We start from the raw sequence: 20,519 nt of genomic DNA on the forward strand, positions 1-20,519 counted from the left end.
TCCAGTCCATATCAAAAGTTTATTTCATATCCTAAAGGTTGGAAAGAGACTAATCTTAAATTAAACCTTTATAACAAATTGTACAACTGTTCAAAAATATTCACCCAATATTCACAAATTCAGAGAAATTTCACACAGTTATTTTTTCTTTTTCCTCACGAACTCCAGCATTCTAAATCGCAAGATAAACTGCATACACCCGTCTTGACAAACATTTACAGCAAAAGCAGATCACAGCTCTGTGTTTTTGTGCTGGTCATAGTATCTTTGTAGCCAGGCCTTCAGCAGCGGCAGGTTCTTGTCCATCCAGCGAATGTTCTCTTCAATGTTCTCCACGGCCTGCTGAATACACCTCAGTTCTGCTCCAGTCTCAGGCTGCAGCAAACTGAAGAAATTACGAACCTGACCAAGTACAGAAACACACCATGTAATAAACAATTTTTTTTCAGACTGATAAAAGCTTCTACTTAATAATTTGTCAAAAAAAAAAAAAAAACAATGCAATAATACCAACCTCAGCCAGCATTTCTCTTGTTGAATACTGGTTTGTCACTCCTACTACCATGTGCGCAATAGAGTGTGAGCCGAGGTCAAACCTGTAAACAGTTTGAAGTCATGAAAGGGCTCAGAAATGTACCACAATTGTGTGTCTATTTAAATCCACATCTCACTTCTTAATCAGGGAGTCCCAGTTAGCTTGTAAAAAGTCCCATGCATGTTTGTATGCTTTTGGATTTTTACTGACGGAGGTCACGACATATGGCAGATCCTGAGTCTTGATCAGCTCTCCTTCCAGACTCTGCTCCATCATCCTGACACAAACAAAAGCATGACACTAGTTATGTATTCCTCTCTTCTTAAAGACCTAGTTCACCCCATAGATATTTACATCGCCTACCCTTTAGTCTATTGGAAAGAATGGGTCAATAGAGCCGCCATTTTAGTACAGGGTAGTGCTCTTTTGAAATGAATGCAGGACCAAGGTACAGTGGAGGACTGTGGCCATCCAGAGCCAGAGATTTATACATATATCTATGATCGGGAGTTTTCCCGGTGGTCAGTATGCAAATAAATTTTTTTTAATTACTAAAATTAAAATTTGACATCACTTTTCTACATCGATGGATAAGTGACCGCACTAGCATTGTTTGTGCATGGAATGTATTGTTTAATTTGATCTAATCTGTGTCCTGAAACACACCCCCTCTCCTGCTTTCACTTCTGATTCTAACGGAGGGAGCGATTAGTTTGTAAATGAATCCTCGTTATGAATGATTCGTTTACTTCGTAAACAATAATACAAGTTTCTAACATCTTGTTCATTCATTTTCTTTTCGGCTTAGTCCCTTTATTAATCTAGGGTCACCACCGCTGAATGAACCGCCAATTTATCCAGCATATTTTACGCAGCGGATGCCCTTCCGCTGCAACCCATCACTGGGAAACATCCATACACACTCTCACACGTGCACTACCAATTTAGCTCACCCAATTTACCTATACCACATGTTTTTGGACTTGTGGGGGAAACCCACACGAACACAGGGAGAACATGCAAACTCCTCACAGAAATACCACTTGACCCAGCTGGTGCTCGAGCCAGCGACCTTCTTGCTGTGAGGCTACCATGCTGCCCCTAGCATTTTGCTGTCATATTTCATTTGCATTGTTGGCTTATGCTAGTTTTGTTGAATAAAATAAGCAAAGTATTTAGTGCGAGTTGGTGCTACTTTGCCTTATGGTCAGGGCAGCATGAGACTGTATTATCATCATACTTGTTTAGCACAAAAGTTCGTAACATAAAAAAAAATCATAAAAATACGAAATCTTACCTATGAAATGTTCTGTCTTTATGCTTTGTTTTCTTTTTTGCTCGTTACTACACCCGTATGCAGCACAAAAGTCCAGCATCTTTACATTGGCTTTAGTCTTGACTAGTGCGGTTGAATGACATTTGAACCAGGAGCACTGTACAAATGTGGCAGTGCTATTGACGCATACTCAGGGTCTGTATGCGATATCTAGTGTATACATCTATGGTTCACCCCATTGAGATTGTCATTTACTTGCCATCATGTTGTTCCAAACCAATTAAACTGTATTTTAAATCTTGGATTAAATCACTTAGTTCATATGGATTTGAGCTCTTAATGAACTTTTTGAAATCTCAAGGTGAATAGATAAATTAAAGATCTAAAATCTCTCAAGGTTTGATTCAAAACAGCTGCTCAGAAGATCAAATTCTTTAAGGGATATATGGAAGACCACTTGTAAATGATCATTTTCTCAGGATATGTTAGGTATGGGTTTGAATAAAATGGTTATATTTGTTGTATTTTATAAAGATTTGATAACATTTTTTCCATTTTTCAAATTAAATATTTTAATTTACAAGGTTTTCTTTAGAAAATGTGAAAATTGTTGTGATTACACCAAATCTAGGTTTTTTAAACACTTTTGAAGTTAAAGCTGTCTAATAAAAAGTATGTAAACGTGATAATATAGCACTTTTTTAGTTTAAGCAAAAAAGATCTAAAAGGCAATATAGTTCTGTGTTTGAGTAATGCAATATGTTTTATTATGTAAAAATTTTAGGCTAAGCCATAGTCAGCATAGCAGCAGATTCAAAACATGACTAATCTTATCTCTGTGAAACCTAAAAAGAAGTGGCTCAGGAGAAGGCAGTCTATGGAGACTCCGGTGTTTATTTGTACATCCTAAAACTACACATTTATAATGCCTCTGAAGCAGGTTGCTGTGTCACGGCGCTGAGCGGCGCATCCGGTGTGTGACGGCCTTTAGCCGCTGACATTATCTTCAGCAGGTATGGTGTGAAAACTCTAAAGGCTGATTTATACTTCTGCGTCAAGTGATCGGTGTGACCCATGGCACCTGGCTTGCTTGTAGTCGTACATTTATACTTCTACCGTGCTGTTTGTGTTGCTCTGCAATAACTCTTCCGAAACGCTAGCTGGCAGTAGGTGATGTTATGTTCCTCTGTGTCGAGTTTCTTTGTGGGTGTTTTGTTTTTTCTGAATGCTATCTTAATGTACAAGTCACTCAAACTCGCTCATTCAGAGGTGTAAATCGGCGGACGTGCAACAACTTTAATCATAAACACAAAACAAAAGTTTCCATCTGGAGCTTCTTCATGGGACTTGACATTTGTAAACACTCGCTACATCGGGTGTGCAGCTCTTCCGCGGCTCTCAGCACTGCCCACACTTGTCAACGCTACCAAGCCGACTGATCAGGGTCAACCAAGGCGAGGGGCATGCAGCCATTTAAAGGCTGTGCCAGATTATACACATGCGCTTGATGCAGAAATATAAATCAGCCTTAATAGCGGATGGCTGCTTCTCACTCAGGGCTGTCTATCAGGGCTGTCAATCAAAGTGTATCTGCAGACTGTTTGTATCAAGTGTGATTATAAAAATAGAATTAATACATTTTATTCACACATTGTTGTCACACACATGTTTAAACCCATAATAACAGCTATTTTTACATGATAGGTCCCCTTTAAACATAAGAACAAACAGGTGCCAGATTTTTTTAGAGATGTTTAAACAACACAACACCAATTTTTTAACTTCAGAAGAGAAATAACACTAAGAAAACATTTGTTACTGTCCCATTGTATTTTTTTGTAAAACAAAAATGATGTGTGTGTCTTATTTTAAATAAATGTTCTTAAACCTTCACATAAACAGATAAATATCAACATTTGAAACCCTGAATGTCTTACCATTTGAGTTTTTGATCGAGAGGACTGGTTATGAGTGCCTGCTTGATCCTGCTCTTCATCGAGACGTACATGGACTCCTTGTACTTCTCAAACAGGAAATCCCAGCCATCCTCAGTCCGAGCCCCAACAGAAAACACAGCCATAGTAACGTCATTGGGAAGACTAGAGAACGAAAAGATTTAAAATATTTATTTCTCATTTATTTTCATCCAAATTAATTCTTTTTGTTTTAACTTTTCAGTGTAGGGCATGAGTCTCAAACTCAATTCCTGGAGAGCCACAGCTGTGCACAGTTTAGCTCTAGCCTTGATCAAACACAGCTAATGCAACTAATCAAGCTGTTCAAGACTACTACAGACTATTAAGCAGGTGTGAGTTGGAGGTGGTTGAAGCTAAACTATGCAGAGCTGTGGTCCTCCAATTGAGTTTGAGACCACTGGTGTAGAGTTTTCATTGTTTCAAAAGGCGTTTAAGATGAACCTCTGACCTCATGTTTCCATCCGAGTCCCTCCAGTGGTTGAAGAGCTGCGTGGCGTTGCTAACGCAGGGTGGATGTCCTCGCACACAGCCGAACAGCAGCAGGTAACTGCGCAGCATCCTCTCAGACACAGAGCCTTCATCTGTCCACAACTGCTGCTCAATTAACTTCTGGAACAGCTGCAGGATATAGCCCTGAGGGAAAACTACAAGTGTCAACAACATCTACAGCACTGGGGGCATTTTATTCTCATTTTATACAATGGTCAAAGTAAAGTGCATAATAAACGGGTAATAAACACTTTTAACACACATGTTAAAGTTTCATGAAAATTTGTTGGACTTCTGAAATCTATTTTTGTTTTCAAATGGGAAATGTTGTCTATCAGAAGTTCAAAAGGAAGCAAATTAATTATTACTAAAAAGTGACAATAAGATTATGTATATTGCTACAAATAAACACCAGATAATACTGTTCTATGGCATTTTCGATTAAATAAATGCAGCCTCAGTGAGCATTGTAGGCATCTTCCAAAAAACTTTTAAAAATATACACCACTTTGTTTGGAAAGAGACTCATTTTACATCTCATTTAACCTAGAGTTAAACAGCTGAGCTTTACTAATATTGAGTCGATCTCTGGGTTTGGTGGGAGAACTTTTAGCTTAGCTTAGCATAAATCATTGAATTTGATTAGATCATTAGCATCTCACTCAAAACATGAAAAAAATAATTGACAAATTTCTGTAGTTACATCATATACTAAAACCAATTTTACCAAAGCTGCTATTTTCAAACTGTAAATAAGAAAATTATCAAAACATTTTTTTTTTGAGTGAGATGCTAATGGTCTAAATCAATTCAATCATTTGAGCTAAGCTGCTCCCACCACAGCCAGACCTAGAGATGACTGAATGGATTAAAAAGTGTGTTCCTTTAAAGGGATAGTTCATCCAAAGCTGAAAATTCTGTCATCAAAATTCTCTTTTATGTTGAACCAAAAGAAGATCTATTTTGAAGAACCCTGTAACTACACTAGCTGACAAAAGTCTTGTCATTGATCCCGGTTGTAAGAGCAACAAATAATAACTTGACTTCTACTTGATCATTTAGAAAAGTGTCAGAAGGTAGATTTTTTTTGATGAATCATGTGTTAAACTGCATCCCAATCATCACAAATACTGCAGAAGAACTATTGGAACCCACATGGAGCCAAGATTCTCATAGAATCAGTCAAGTTTGGTTAAGCAAAAACATGATTTGGGCTTACATTTAGTATACACATTCAGTGTACAGGAGATCTGCAGAGTGGATGGCAACATCAACAGCCTGATGTATCAAGAAATTTGTGCTGCCCATTACATTACAAACCACAGAAGAGGGCAAAGTCTTCAACAGTATAGCGCTCCTTCTCAAACTTCAGCCTCTACATCAAAGTTCCTGAAACCAAAGAAGGTCAAGGTGCTCCGGGATTGGTTAGCCCAGTCATGATATGAATATTGAACATTATTCACAAGTCTGGTGTAAGCTGGAGGAGGCATTGAAGATGAATCTTGATGATCTCTGGGAGTCCTGCAAGAACGCTTTCTTTGCCATTCCAGATGACTTTATTAATAAGTTATTTGAGTCATTGCAGAGATGTGTGGATGCAGTCCTCCAAGCTCATGGGAGTCATACACAATGTTCATTCTTTTTTCACTGCACCATGACCTTATATTCTATACTGTACATTATCTCTGTTATGTGACAAGACTTTTGTCTGAGTAAAGCCATACTGTCCTAATTGAATAATTAAAAATCAAGTCATGATCATATTTGATTTTGGTAAAATAGGCATAATCTAGAGGCCTTTGCCTTTCATATAAGCCGCTTCTGATACCAAATGATCAACTAGAAGTCAAGTTATTATTTTTGGTTTTTAAAAATTGGCTTTGCAACTAGACTTTTGTCAGGTAGTGCATTGACTTTGATGGTTTTTGTTTTTCCAACAATGAATGTCAATGGGTACCAGTTTTTAACTTTCTTAAAATATCTTCATTCTTTGTCCAGCAGAATAAAGAAACTCATAAAGGTTTGGAACTACTTGAGGGTGAGTATATTTTCATTTTTGGGTGAACTATGGCTTTCTTTGACACCACTGAGACTAAACAACTTTTACATTTCAGAAGCTGTTACAGAAAATTCAGAAATTTCAGAAATTTTGAATGATGAGGCCTCAAGAATCATGGATTCCCAATCACTGACCTTCATCTGGTTCTCCAGCTCCACCATGTCTCTCTTCTCCATCAGTTTGTAGAGAGGCACGAGCTCACTGAAGCCCTGAGTCACTGGCATTATCTCTGTTTCTTTGCTTAAATACAGGGTCAGATCCAAAGCCTTATCCAGAGGAAGCTTGCCAACACTGTCCACAACACAAAGAAGCAGAGGACTGATTACTTTCCATTTTCTTTGTATGAGCTACAGTGTGTTTTATCTGCTTGTTAGATTTATGAAACATTGTATTCCCAGTGTCCAATGAGAGGCGACATGTGGATGCCTGAGGACTGACCTGACCAGCTGGAAGGCGTTGTTGATCAGACTGGCCCGGTCATTGCTGCTGAGCGCAGTGTGATTGTGTTTGAGCAGCGTGATGAGGTCATCCCAACCTGAGCCCTCATAGTGCACAATGTAATATCCACTCATGTCCACATTAAACTTGATCCAGTCCACCTCCTCCGGCAGATACAGCACATCTGTGATCACAGTGTACAACAGATCTGTCAGAACTCGGTGCTACACTGAGAGGATTTTCAGCAGCACTGACATTTCCAATGTGCTGTTATTTTTAATAAAGGACCTTTATTAAAAAAAAAAAAAAAAGTTTCTTTATTGGCATTGACGGTTCTGTGAAGAACATTTAATATCTATACAATCTTTATATTTCCCAAAAGACTCTTTGTAGTGGAAGAAGATTATTAGAATATAAAAATGTTATTTTGAGAATTGTTTTCTTTTAAACACAAATGAAATTCTCCTTTAACCCTAAATTATTCTTCTACGGCAATCATGTGAAAAAACTGTCTTCAGGAATCTTTATTCTCGAATATGAAATCGTTTCGGTTTTCCCAAGAAACTATGATGAAACCTTTTATTAGCGTGAAGCATTTTTTGTTAGCGTTTTTTGACTAGTTAACATTTTGTGTAGACAGCACGTTGGTGCAGTGGGTAGCACAATCACCTCACAGCAAGAAGGTCGCTAGTTCGAGCCCCGACTAGGTCAGTTAGCGTTTCTGTGTGGAGTTTGCATGTTCTCCCCGTGTTAGCGTGGGTTTCTTCCAGGTACTCCGGTTTCCCCCACAGTCCAAAGACATGTTGTATAGGTGAATTGGGTAAGCTAAATTGTGAGTAGTTTTTGTGTGTGAAAAAGTGTGTATGGGTGTTTCCCAGTGTTGGGTTGCAGATGGAAGGGCATCCGCTGCGTTAAACATATGCTGGATAAGTTGACGGTTCATTCTGCTGTGGCGACCCCTGATTAATAAAGTGACTAAAGGCCGGCTCACACGGTGCAATTTTTTTATAATCCTGAACGATTGTAGCATGTCAGACTGCATGAACATGTCACACTGTAAGATCTCGGCCTTCATTAAGTTAGACTGAACGACAATGAAGATGCATCAAACACGAAAGAAAACACCCCCCGGAGTTTGACGTCATCCACCCGTCACATTTTGGCTGCGTCCGAAACCGCCTACTACTCAGTAGGTACTGCATTTGAATATAAATGTACTACTCGGCCATTAGAAAAGTACGTTCTATACAGTATGAATGTGAAAAGTATGAATAAAATTTGGACGTACTACATCTGCCATTTTGTCGTGGTCACGAAACCTACTTGCGTCAGTTGCGTCGCTTCACGACTGTTGCTAGATCGGATATGTTTGTGGCCAGAAGTTGACGAGAATTATTTTTATTATTTGTTAAATTTCTCATTATTGTATTTATTGTATTTTATTAACATCTACCCCCACCCCAATCCTAAACCCAACCGTCACCGTAACGTAAAAACAGTATTAAATTCCCCAATAAATTGTATTTTTTTATGCCTACTCCCACCCCAACCCTAAACGCAACCATCACAGTACTGTAAAAATATTAATTAATGTTATACAGTGTCATAATTAATTTATTAATGTGCATATCCCACTTCCGGCCGGCCGCTTATCCGATCTAGACTTTACCTCGCTTCGCTCCCATTCATGAATTCTCTCGCAGGGCATAATGGGATAGTGCAGCCCGCATGGGATTTGCACTTCAGAATCTCGCCAAAAGTAGTAAGTCATCCGGGAACTTCTCGTATACTGATTTTAGCGTACTGTATAGTATGGAAGTATGTGGTTTCGGACACAGCCTTTCACTATCCCACATTCTGAAATGAACGTAAACAATCTGTAGGCTATCAGTGAACATGTCAAACTAAAGATCAAGGATCACCGATTTTAAACTAGGATTTCAGGAATCTTTTAGGATTTCCCAAATTTGCCTCAGATGACAAAATCGTGGCTGAAATCTCATAGTGGAAGCAGGCTTAAGCCGAAAAAAAAAATGAACTAATGAATATTTTGTGTAAAATACAAGTGCTACGGTTGTTTAAGGTTCTTTATAGAACCACACACTACAGTAAAGCACATATTATCATTACGAAACAAAGCTATTTTAACAAATACCTGTTTTGGTCTTTAGCAGAAAGCGGTGCACTGTTGTTGAGTCACTGGTAATATAAGTCAATGGCACCTGCCACAGGAAGCTATAACCAGCAAAATAACAATAATTAAATATATTAAAAAGTAAACTTAAGAGTGAAAATTACAACAACAAAAAATACAAGAAAAAAAAAACAGTAAAAAGCCTTATGTACATTTTTCGCAACAAGGTAATTGTAAGTCATTTTTAGGAGCTTACAACGGTCACACTTTATTCTGATGGTAAGTTTGTTGAATTTAAGCTACACTGCATCTACATGCCAATTAATACTCATTAGATTATAAGTAGACTGTTAGGTTGGGGTTAGGGTTAGTGTAAGTTGACATGTACTTGCAAAGTTTCTTATAGTCAGTTAAATGTCTGTTGAAGGAGCAGTATCAACAGAAATTAAGCAGACAGTCTACTAATACTTAAATGGACCATCAAAATAAAGGGTTCCCTGCTGAAAAAACAGCTTAAACCAGCCTAGGCTGATTAGCTGGTCAACCAGCCTGGTTTTAGAGGGGTTTTGGCCATTTCCAGGCTGACTTCCAGCCATTTCCAGCCTGGTCTTAGCTGGTCAGGCTGGAAAATGACCAGCTAAAACCAGCTTGACCAGCCAAAACCAACTATGTCCAGCTTAAACCAGGCTGGTCAAGCTGAATTTTACTGGTCATTTTCCAGCTTGACCAACTAAGACCAGGCTGGAAATGGCTGGAAACCAGCCTGGAAATGGCCAAAACCCCTCTAAAACTAGGCTGGTCAACGAGCTAAAACCAGCCAACCAGCCTAGGTTAAAACCAGCTGGATTTTTCAGCAGGGTTACCTTTACAACTTGTAGTAACATAAGAGACAGTGACTGGTGATGCTATGCGGGCATGTTGAAAAACAGATTCAATGAACCAGTGTGTGGGATACACTGTTGTCAAATATCTGCACAAAGGTGAATTTTACCTTTATAATTTATTTCTGCCCACTTACAAAGATAACATTTAAAAAAGTTATGTGTGAAAAAATGTCAAAACTTGTGAGTGACTGGGATCTACATATTGACAATCATTATTCACTGCTGTCCCACAGTTTTACTATTTTTACCACACATCTTATTTCAACCAGGGATGCATCTTAATTGTGAGTGCATTTTAGCTGTATAAACTCTAAATACATCAAATAAAAATTTAAATCACTGTTGGTTTAATTAGGCTTAAAACAGAAAAAACCTGGATGTTTGTGATTGGTCGTCACTCTTGAGGTAACGTTCTTGACTCAGTCTGACTTCTCGTCCTTTGATAGCCACAGTAATGAGAGGAAAGCCCTCCTGCAATGTCCAGGTCTCCATCACAGCCTTAACATCCAGCTCATCCTCAGAGTGCCATTTCTAAAATCACAGAAAATATGAGATCACAGAAATACATCGTTACACCATTTAAAAACACAGTAGAGTTTTCAGATTAATGATGCAACTAACTCACAGAAGCTCCAGTGTTTGAGGCTGAATGCCGACAGGACTCATCACCTCTCAGTCGGCCCTCATCCAGACCATCCGAGTCACAAACCTACAACAGATATTCAAAACCTGTTAAGACTCACCACACACAGTTTTCAACACACATTTAGATTGTATACCATTTTGATCATGTACTCTCAGATGGATCACTCAGCAGTTGGCAGAAAAATGGAAGTTAAGCTAGACGTTTCTTCAAGTTTTTAATTATATTTAAGTTAAACGGCTTCTCAAACAAAAATACATGTAGATTGGGACTTGATTTTATACACTGGGAATTGATTTGATTGTTGATGTGGTGTAACACATTCCCCCGCCATCACAAAATTAAAAAAGAGAAGATTTATTTTTGCAATAGGGAAGATTTATTCAATAAAAAATATTAATGTCGGCACATGAGTTTAAAAAAGCATAAATTATATTGTAGTCTACTGAAATCTAGCCATCAAACAAGATAATCAGTATACTACAGTGGAAAATCAGGATTGCAGAGAAGATTATTGGTGCCCCCCTGCACACCCTCCAAGATTTCTGCATCATCAGTGTGGAAAAGGGCTAAGAAAATCCCCCAGTACCCCTCACGCCCAGCCCACTTTCTCTTTGAACTTTTGTCGGCGCTACAGAGCACCAAAGCAGGCAGCCAGACACAAGAAAAGTTTTTTTTTTCCACTAAAGGCATTTCCAACCTGAACCACCTTTACTTCATATGAACATTGCACTCTATATACAGAACATGTATTTGTTTTCTTTTTTAAATGCTATTGTTATGCATTCATGTTCTTATTTTTCTGTTTAGGTTTGCACTATGTTTGTACTCCCTGCACAGGAAGCTCCTATCGCTAAGACAAATTTCTTGTGTGAGGAAGCACACTTAGCAATAAAGCTCTTTCTGACTCTAATTTTAAGTACTGTAATAGTTCAGATAAAAAGGTCCACAAACAATGGTGTAGCAATGTATAAATAGTGGTGGGCAGATAGAGACTTCGTGAAACACTGAAACAGCTGACGCAAATGTGTTGAGGCATTAAAACGTTTCGAAACCTCTCTCTACAGTGACACCCAGTGGTCTTTTTTTTAAAGAATCTCACTTAAACAGCTTCAAGAAAATAACAGTTCTGCAAATTGAGGATTATACCCCACATTGTTTCAATTAGTCATTAAATGATTTAGTAGAGTGGTTAGTGTTGATTGACATGCAGAAGTATTGAGTTTGACTCCAGGATGAAGCAGTTATTTAAAACTTGTTATTTTAATTGCTCTATTCTTGTGTTTTGATCTAATACTTCTGACATGTGAAGAAACTCTTTGTGAATAAACATGTTATTTTGGTCATTAAAAAAAAATCAACGATCTAGGTTTCGGAGCAGAGTTTCGAAACATCTGCGGTTCAAGATCTTGACACTGTATTGAAATGTCAGTTTTGCGTCAGCCATCCCGATATATAAAGCATAGGTAACTGTCAAGGTCATTTTCAAAACAAGCATTTTTTTTTGTGTTGGTCAATGTTGCAAATTAGCTTGACCAAGTTGAACCATGCAAAATCTGCAAGGGAAAATATACTGTGCCAAATCAAAATTCTCAACTGCACGACTGGAATGTGCAGGATTTCAAGATGGAATAAACAGCTGAAATGTGCAACCTGTACTCACATTGGTCAGACTTTCCCACAGGTGACTATTGACCGTGTTCTGGTAGCTGTAGCGTTTCAGATACTTCACAATGCCTAATTTAAATGCCTCTGGGGTCAAAAACTCTCTCAGCATGTTCAGAATACAAGCCCCCTGAAATGACATTAACATTTTATTACGAGTTTCAATAGTTAAAAAAACATCTTGCACAACAACAATTCCCCATTTTATTATGCACCTACCTTGTCATAGGAAACATCATCAAACATTTCCTGTATCTGAGCAGGGTTCTCCACCGGTGTGGACACTGGATGAGAGGAGCTTAAAGAGTCTACCTCCATGGCCTCAAAACACTTCCCAAGGAAATAATCCTCCTGTGGCACAAAAAGGATTGAAGTTTCATAGTAACATATTTGAATCCAGCTCGTGCTCAGGAATTTTAAGAATGGAGTGTCAAATTAAAACTGAAAAACCAAAAGCTAAAATGTCTTCTGGTGTTTTCCAAAACTTACAACTTGCAGTTCAGGATTGGTGATGTTAACAGACACAAACTCCATGAACTTAGCAAAACCTTCGTTCAGCCACAGATCATTCCACCACTGCATGGTCACCAGATTACCAAACCACTGACAAGAACAAACATAAAAGTATTTACTCATTAGCCACAGCAAAACACATCAATCATAATCTACAGAATTCAGACATTTAATTTTGTTAGTTCACCTGATGGGCCAGTTCGTGAGCGATGATCATCGTGATTCCAAGCTTGTCAGAAGCAGAAGACTTGTGCGGGTCAAAAAGAAGGGATGATTCCCGATAAGTGGTTAGACCCCAGTTCTCCATCGCTCCAGACTGGAAGTCTGGGATGGCAGCGAGATCTACAGAGCAGATTATATTAAAAGTGAATTCCTCCTTGCATGTTAATGAGTTCAAAAATCTAAATAATCTCAGCATTCATGTTGTTCTGTACGACTTTTATTTGTAAAGATGTAAGATTTCATTCATTTCATTAAAAAGTTGGTCACTAAAACGTTCTTTTATTTTTTGGTACAGAAAGAATAACTTTTAGGATGAATAGAAATTATTTTCCCTTTTATTTCTATATAAACTTTGATCCGTGTGCATAAAACTCAATTGCACTTGCTTAATGCTCATCAACTAACCTCAACCAAATTTGAATGCTGAAGACAGTTTGTTAATGAATGTTTATATGTGAATAAAATTAACTCTATATATAGAGTTCTGCTTCTTCAGAAGTCTTTAAGATTAAACCTCTTGATTCAAATGGATTCATTTTACAATCATTTTAAGAGCACTTTGAAGTGTCAGAGTTTTAGGTAAATAGACTTTCAATGAAGGGACAGAGGACTATATTAATCACAAAATATCTTCATTTGTGCTTCAAAGATGAATGAATGTAATATAAGCTAGGAACAGCATCACTGTGTGTCAAGTAGACATATAAAAAGTCTATTATAAAAAGTGGACACCGAAAAGTATTCCCATGTGCAACTAACCCTGTTTAGGAAGAGGGTAAGGAATGTCAAAGTAGTCATCATAGAAATCAAGCAGCTTCACTGCAGCGTCCAGAGCAAACTCGGCCTGGTCAATCTTCTCTGGCACGGCATACACTGAAATCTGAATTTACATCAAATAAGTGATTTCAGCACCACAAATATAATGTTTACAGTACATTCAGGGGTTTATCATTAACTAGGTGATTAAAATGATTTGAGATGGATCAGTTTCTAACCTGGACTCCATGCTGACTCGTCTTGCTGATAGAGAGAAAATCAGAGACGATATACGCCACCAGGTATGTGCTCATTTTTACGCTCATATCAAACTGGTCCTCAAACAGGCCATTTTTCAGCTCCAATGTTCTTAGCTGGATAGAAAAGAATAGGTTTAACAGAAGAAGCCAGGTCTTCCCATGGTAGATTAATAGTTTATATCACATTATGATTTATTCATGTTTTAGACAGAAAATAGTAGAACTGATCAATGGAGATTCTATGGATATTACAGCACCTTAGGCATATTTGAGAGGGCAATATGCTTTGCTTCTCTGCGAATCTGCACTGAAAAGTTTGCTTTGAAGGCTGGTTCATCAAAACAGGGAAAGGCGGCTCGTGCACTGGTCGGCTCAAACTGTGTGGAGGCCACAACCCTGAAGGAAAACAATATACAGATATCAGTTTCCAAAAAATGCAGCCACTTCAGAGTCATTTGGAGAGATGCTGGCTAAAATTGTAAGTGTTTACATGAGGTTTCTTACCTGACATCTCCTTTACTGGTGCGGTATGTGCTTTTGTAAAATCCATGAAAGCTCTCTGAGAGGTTGGCAGCAAACTCCAGTTCTACTGAGTATACTCGTCCTGATTTCAGTGCCTTATCAGATATAAGTGCGATCTGCTGGAAGTATGGGTAATCTAGCACCTTTAGGGCCTGCTGCTGTGCTATATTTGGATCTAACAGTCTTGCGCTTGAGATATGAAGATCCTTGCTGTGCAATATGATAGTCTTGGTGTCTTGAAGCACCTCAATTTGAATCTGTACTGATCCAGTAAAATCTAAACTTGTGAGGTTAGGATGGATAAGGAGATTGTAATGAAGGGGGGATATCGTGTCTGGAAGTCTCATTTTGTTCCATGGGAATGGTTCTCCACTGCTTGAAATGGGAACTGAAGTGGGCTCTGGAGTGACCGCAGCCCAAAGGTAAACAGGCAGAAGTATGAGGTTCAATAGCACAGCAAGGCGAGTCATGGCTGCTGTAGCCTACTGCTTAGGAGCTCTGTGAAAGTGACAAAAAGAGAGCATTTAAAACTCTGAAGTACAATACTTGGAATAAGTACAATAATAGAATAAGTTCATGTGTTTAAGATAAAGATAAGCGTAGTTCTCTTCACGAATTGAGTTTTCCATGTTCTAAAACTATTTATTGAAGAAGCGTCTAACACAATGACACTGCATGATTCAATAAGTCTTATTTCCGTGAATCGGTTGCTTTGAAGTTGATTAGCGTCATGACGCAATCTTAAACCGTCCAAAATTTCCCAAAATATATATGTTGCTGGTTGATTGTTTTATTTATCAAGTATATCTGTTGAATTTCAAATATCTGATGTCATTTCAAAAGTCTAACTTCATTTAGCTGCAGACACGACTCTCAGAAATATAAAGACCTGTTTTCGTCGGCACGTTACAATATGTCAATATAAACGCGAATGTTGTGGTAATATCATTCGAAATGTTGTGGTAAATGCTAATCGCTATGAGCTCAACCTTACTAAGTATTACTAGTCCAAAAGTCGGCTTGTTCAAGACGGTGAACACGTTAGACCTTAGCATTTGGAACGAGACATTATATCGTTTGATCAAATTCGTGGAGATTTATTCTATATTCGGAAACGGAGAGGGCTCTTGTGTGATGAACTGCGCGTGCCGTGCAATACACAAAACCCAACGTCACCTGCTCTTGTACTGTCACGTGCACGAGACACAACTAAAATGTATCTTTATATTTCATAATACTTACGATTACGAACTACGATTTTCAATTTAAGTCCTCGATCTGTTTAGAAAACGAGTCCAGTTATGATGCAGCTGAACACGAACGAATGTGAAAGTGAAAATGTAATTCTTCAAGATTTGCATGATGGGAAGTCTGGGAAGTTTTTTTTAATTAAAGGCGCTGTGCCAGCTGGGTAATTTATATTAAACGGGACAATTGATCAGGGCAATGGAAAAATAAGTGCAGTATATGTGAAGTTGCACATGAGCTGGTAACCTACAAGAGAGCGCATGTTGCCAGATCCTCTCAGTTGGAGCGGAGGACACTGAAAACCGATATTTAGAGTGTAAGTAAAAAAGTTATTAACATTCAAAGTATTGGATAAAAAAAGCGAAATTTCACATCAGTTATAAAGAAAATTATAGCCCTTGTACATTTTTCACACATGTCTCCTTATACACATTTCACACGTTGTTATTAATAGAAATGGAAATTATTTTTTATTATAGAAAAAAACAAAAAAAAACAAGAATGAGACCTGAGCATCATAAAAGTTCTGAGTTTTGTTTTTTTCTGTATCATTTTTTACTTTTGTCATGCTAGTCATGAAGTATGAGTGTCTCTGTTTAATGCATGCATTCCCAATAAATCGATGTATGAAAATGTCCATTTACAGTGTGGTAGGAGATAAAGTCCAACCTGACATTTCACTAAAATCATTAATGTGTAAACTTTATGGTTTAGTTACATCCTTCTTATCAGGTAGGAATTTTGGATGAACAGTCAGAATGACAATACACTAACCAACATATGGTCATAACATTTCTTTCACACCCTCCTCTTTCCACGGGCATTAATTGAGGACAACAGAGCTGGTTGAACACACTCAGAGCTCTGACATATTAATAACATTATGCTTAAGGAGGTGTTATTAGGTGTTCTTGGAGGAGCAGCGGCTCTTACTGTAGGAATTCTGCTGGGACACTTTGCCATTGAAAAGGGCAGTTCAGCGCCAGAGTGGGTCAAGGATGCATCTCAAGATGTGGATGAAAGTATCATTAAGAAATTCCTTGCAGAACTGGACACCAATGAAATTAAGGAGAACCTCAGGTGAAGTTTTAATAAAAAGGCACATGAGCGAATGATTAAACGAGCTTTGTAAATCGAGAACATTTTAGTATTTGATCTGTTTGTGGCTGTTTGGTTTCGAGCTGAATTGGGAATTTACTGTTGTCTCTTATCCAAAGGGAGCTGACTAAAGTTCCCCACATGGCCACCACGCCTGGAGATGAAGCAACCGTTGCGTTTATGCTGAAAAGATGGCAAGACCCCAAAACAGGCTTGGACAGTGCATGGAGGGAGGACTACAAGGTGTATCTGTCATTCCCAAACAAGGATAACCCTAACAAAGTCTCTGTTGGTAAAAAATTGGAAATAAATATATATTTTTTTTTATACCGAACTAGTTTCAGCTCGAAGGATATGGAATAAAAATGACATATTATCCCAAAAATGTTAAATGATGCATTAATAAGTATTTTTTTTATTTAGTTGATCCAGAAAACCAGGTTCTGTTTACAGCAAGAGAGAGAGAGAAAGCTTACAAACCTGAACAGCAGGATCCAGAGGTGGTCCAGCCTTTCGCAGCTTATTCACCTGCAGGAAATGTCAAGGTGCCCATCATACACCTCTTTAAAAGTTTATTCTTACATATTATTCTTCAAAAATGACTAACATACTAACACATAGATTGTATCAGTAAAGAAGTGTAATACAGTGTACACTGGTCAAAACTGTTGGGTCAGTACATTTTCTTTGTAAGTTAAAACATTAAAGTCAATTATATTCTTTTTACCATTGCAGTTTAAAAATATAAAGCTGCACATTGATAATAGAAAATGTTTTTTGAGCAGCAAATCAAATTCCTGATGACGTAAAGATGCTGGAAATGTGTTAGAAGTGACATTTTAAAATATATTATAACAGAAAACATATTTTAACCTAGAATAATATTTAATAATGTGTGACCCTAGCACAAAACCATGTTTCATTGCACAGGTATTTTTTTCACAATAGCCAAAAATACATTGCATGGGTCTAATCGATTATCGGTTTCCCTTTAATGTTCCTTCAATGAAGTAAAGGTCATGTTCTATAAAGATTTTTGCCCCTAAATTTCCTATTTTTGATAAGTAAAATGCATTGCTCAGCACTTAATTTAGATAACTTTAAAGGCGATAAACTTTTACCCTCAGAAACCAGATTTCAAATAGTTGTATAGTTGAAAAATCAGAACCATAACCAATAATCATAATGAAAACTTGAAAAATGTACAATTATCATGGTTTTGTGCTCCAGGGTCTCATATTATCACCTCTTGATTTTCCACAGTTACAGTATATTAAACAATTACTTTACACAATTACATAAATCATTTTAACATATGATTATTAATGCCTTTCTTTGCCTATATAAGCACAGTTTTCCCATATTATCAGTTTTGAAGACACCTCCGTATCATGCCAGAAAGTCATGAGATGAAGATGATTGCTTTTACTGCACTTGACTGTCTTAGAAAACAAAGTGAAAACAATGTGTGTGTGATGACCCTTGGGGCTATCAAACCACTTGTCCCTGTAGTAAAGTCATCCACCGATCCTGTTTGTTTCTTCTCTCACCAATGTTCAACTACTGACAGTTCAGACAAAGGTTTATAGTTAGCATTCCTTGCTATCACTAACTTCAAGCTGATAATCAAAAGCAGATAAGATTATGTAATTGTCAATGATATTTCTATCTGAATCAAACTGTGATATGATCTGATACACTGACACATCTGTGTTTTATATGCAGGGAAAACTTGTTTATGCAAACCAAGGTAAAATGAGTGACTACGAACTGTTAAACAGAACGTTGGATCTGAGAGGAACCATCGCCATCACCAGATACGGAGGAGAAGGAAGATCTAAAAAAGTGAGAAAACGCCAGTCAAAAACATTCAGGAAATGGAAATTCAATAGATAACTGTTTAAAAGACTGCTAATGGTTTTTGGGCCATATTGGGCCTAGCGTTGTGTAAGCGACTTCAAAAAAGTAACACATCACTAATATCATATAGTAATACTCTTTAACTGCCTGCTCTACCAAATGGTTGACCATATTTAAATAATGGTTTACACACACATAGTACTATGTGTTTACAAAAAAATCAAACAAACATAATCCTGTTTCACTACTACACTTGATTTAGGTTTTATTGTTTTATTGTTAATTTTATTTTTTTTAAAAACAGACAAACAAGAAACCATGTTACACGAGAATCTGAAATATTTTATGGCTATATTTTAAGATGATTAGTATTCAATAATGTTTTATTGTGTATAATTATTTGTAAAATAAATTGGTCTTACACTTATATTTTCAGATTTTTCTTAGTATGTGTTAATTCCAGTACTTTTACCATAAACCGACATATCAACCATTTAGTAGAGGTTGATATTTAAGAAATTATGGAATGTGTTCAAAGAAAATGCATGTGTTAACTAGCGACATTAGAGGTTAAGAAATGCAATCCAAAAATGCTTTTTTTAGTGGGGCAGTTAAAGGGTTAAAACTGTATTTAAATTACTTTTTTAATTACTTTGTCTGGAAAGTAATTTAATTACCTGACTCAATACATGCGTAAAATTTCTATAAATTTCAATGCATAGACCAGAGGTGCCCAAACTCTGTCCTAGAGTTTTTCCAGCAGAGTTAGCTTCAACCCCAATTAGACACACCTGAACCACCCAAACAAGCTCATTCTTGTCATACTAGAAACATCCTGAAAGGTGTGTTGAAGAAAGTTGGAGCTAAACTCTGCAGGACACTGGCCCTCCAGGACTGAGTTTGGGCACTCTTGGCACAGACAATAGAAATGAATCTCTTTTAATTATTTTAATTTAAAAGAGTCAAACAGGGCCGTTAGCTTTATATAAAATACACTAAACTTTTTATAGCAATGACACCATATTTAATTAAAAAAATTCACACTTAGCTTATGATTTAAACAGCTTGTTTGGCATGGTCTCCCGGGAGAGAGCCCTGAGCTCAAGGGATCGTCTGGCCGAGGGTCCCTCCGTTTGATCTCAAAACTCTCCCGTTGCTAAGGCTAAGGTGAACCTCCTGAGAGTAAGACATTTAGAAAAAAGATTTAGGCTTATTTTGTCTATAACAGAGCATATTTGGATGGTGGGAGGAAACCGATGAACCCAGGGGAAACCCACGTGGACACGGGGAGAACATGCAAACTCCGCACAGAAATACCAGATGTGGGCCAGCTGGGTCAATCATGAGTGCATGCTCCTCTCGAAATTAGTTTAAAATTAAACTTCACAAATACAAAATTCATTATTTCTTAAACATGTGCAATCATCGTGATGAATGTTCATTCTTTGATAAATGTACCATCTTGATGAGTAATATTCTTTAACGTTAAGAAAAACTTAAAAAAAAAAATTACAAAAATTCTACTAAATATATTTGTAAAGAACAAACAAATAAAAACAATTACTCTGCTTCTCTGACTTATACAGAACAGTGGAGTTTTTTTAAAACGATTTACAGCAATTGCATTATAAAAAACTTTATTTAATTTACCTGAAAATAAAAAGTAAAAAAGTAATTTTTTTCAGCAAAAAAGTCATTTTATTACAGTAACTGGTTACTTTGTAACTAATTACACCCAACATTGATTGGGCCTTAGGGCCTCTTTTGGTATTACAAAACTACTGCTGGAACTACTGTTGAAAATATGGTCATTTAAATTTTTTTGCAGGTGAATTTCTTTTTTAATTATCAAATTAATGGGAAGAGAGTATTTTGTCAAAGACAAAAAGTCATTTCCAAGCATAAAAACGTAATGTGTAATACTGTATTTTACATTTCTTA

The 20,519-nt window shown here is 37.2% G+C and overlaps 2 protein-coding genes across 4 annotated transcripts in view; one reads left to right on the forward strand and one right to left on the reverse strand.

Annotated features, from left to right (window-relative positions):
- Positions 1-18,807, reverse strand: erap1b (endoplasmic reticulum aminopeptidase 1b). Of its 3 annotated transcripts, XM_056457806.1 has the most exons (20): positions 18,490-18,807; positions 17,199-17,246; positions 14,355-14,870; positions 14,108-14,246; positions 13,830-13,964; positions 13,594-13,714; positions 12,800-12,954; positions 12,589-12,702; positions 12,319-12,450; positions 12,098-12,229; positions 10,417-10,500; positions 10,165-10,322; positions 8,929-9,008; positions 6,774-6,957; positions 6,470-6,626; positions 4,236-4,420; positions 3,749-3,910; positions 672-812; positions 515-596; positions 1-402 (listed from the first exon to the last, which is right to left on the reverse strand). In XM_056457806.1, exons 3-20 carry the CDS (start codon positions 14,840-14,842, stop codon positions 232-234), a joined length of 2,820 nt encoding a protein of 939 aa, XP_056313781.1. In that variant the 5' UTR covers positions 14,843-14,870; positions 17,199-17,246; positions 18,490-18,807; the 3' UTR covers positions 1-231. The 3 variants fall into 3 exon arrangements, with proteins under 3 accessions (XP_056313781.1, XP_056313782.1, XP_056313780.1); XM_056457807.1 differs by lacking the exon at positions 18,490-18,807 and having other exon boundaries at positions 17,199-17,255; XM_056457805.1 differs by lacking the exons at positions 17,199-17,246; positions 18,490-18,807 and adding an exon at positions 15,615-15,721.
- naaladl1 (N-acetylated alpha-linked acidic dipeptidase like 1) overlaps positions 16,370-20,519 on the forward strand; it is a 13,785-nt gene continuing 9,635 nt past the window's right edge. Inside the window, exons 1-4 of the mRNA XM_056457808.1 lie at positions 16,370-16,700; positions 16,838-17,010; positions 17,142-17,263; positions 18,444-18,563. Of these exons, the coding sequence (XP_056313783.1) occupies positions 16,504-16,700; positions 16,838-17,010; positions 17,142-17,263; positions 18,444-18,563 (612 nt within the window). The 5' untranslated portion in view covers positions 16,370-16,503. The remainder of the gene's footprint in view (positions 16,701-16,837; positions 17,011-17,141; positions 17,264-18,443; positions 18,564-20,519) is intronic.

The sequence above is a fragment of the Danio aesculapii genome, chromosome 5, assembly GCF_903798145.1.
Source record: "Danio aesculapii chromosome 5, fDanAes4.1, whole genome shotgun sequence".
Taxonomy (NCBI): Eukaryota; Metazoa; Chordata; class Actinopteri; order Cypriniformes; family Danionidae; genus Danio; species Danio aesculapii.

Bases quoted from the DNA above. Each gene is read 5' to 3' on its own strand.
- erap1b (XM_056457806.1), bottom strand. From the start codon at position 14,842: ATGACTCGCCTTGCTGTGCTATTGAACCTCATACTTCTGCCTGTTTAC. The intron at 13,715-13,829 runs GTTAGAAACTGA...ATGTAAATTCAG, and splicing joins CGAGTCAGCATGGAGTCCAG to ATTTCAGTGTATGCCGTGCC. The intron at 3,911-4,235 runs GTCAGAGGTTCA...TTCGTTCTCTAG, and splicing joins GACTCGGATGGAAACATGAG to TCTTCCCAATGACGTTACTA.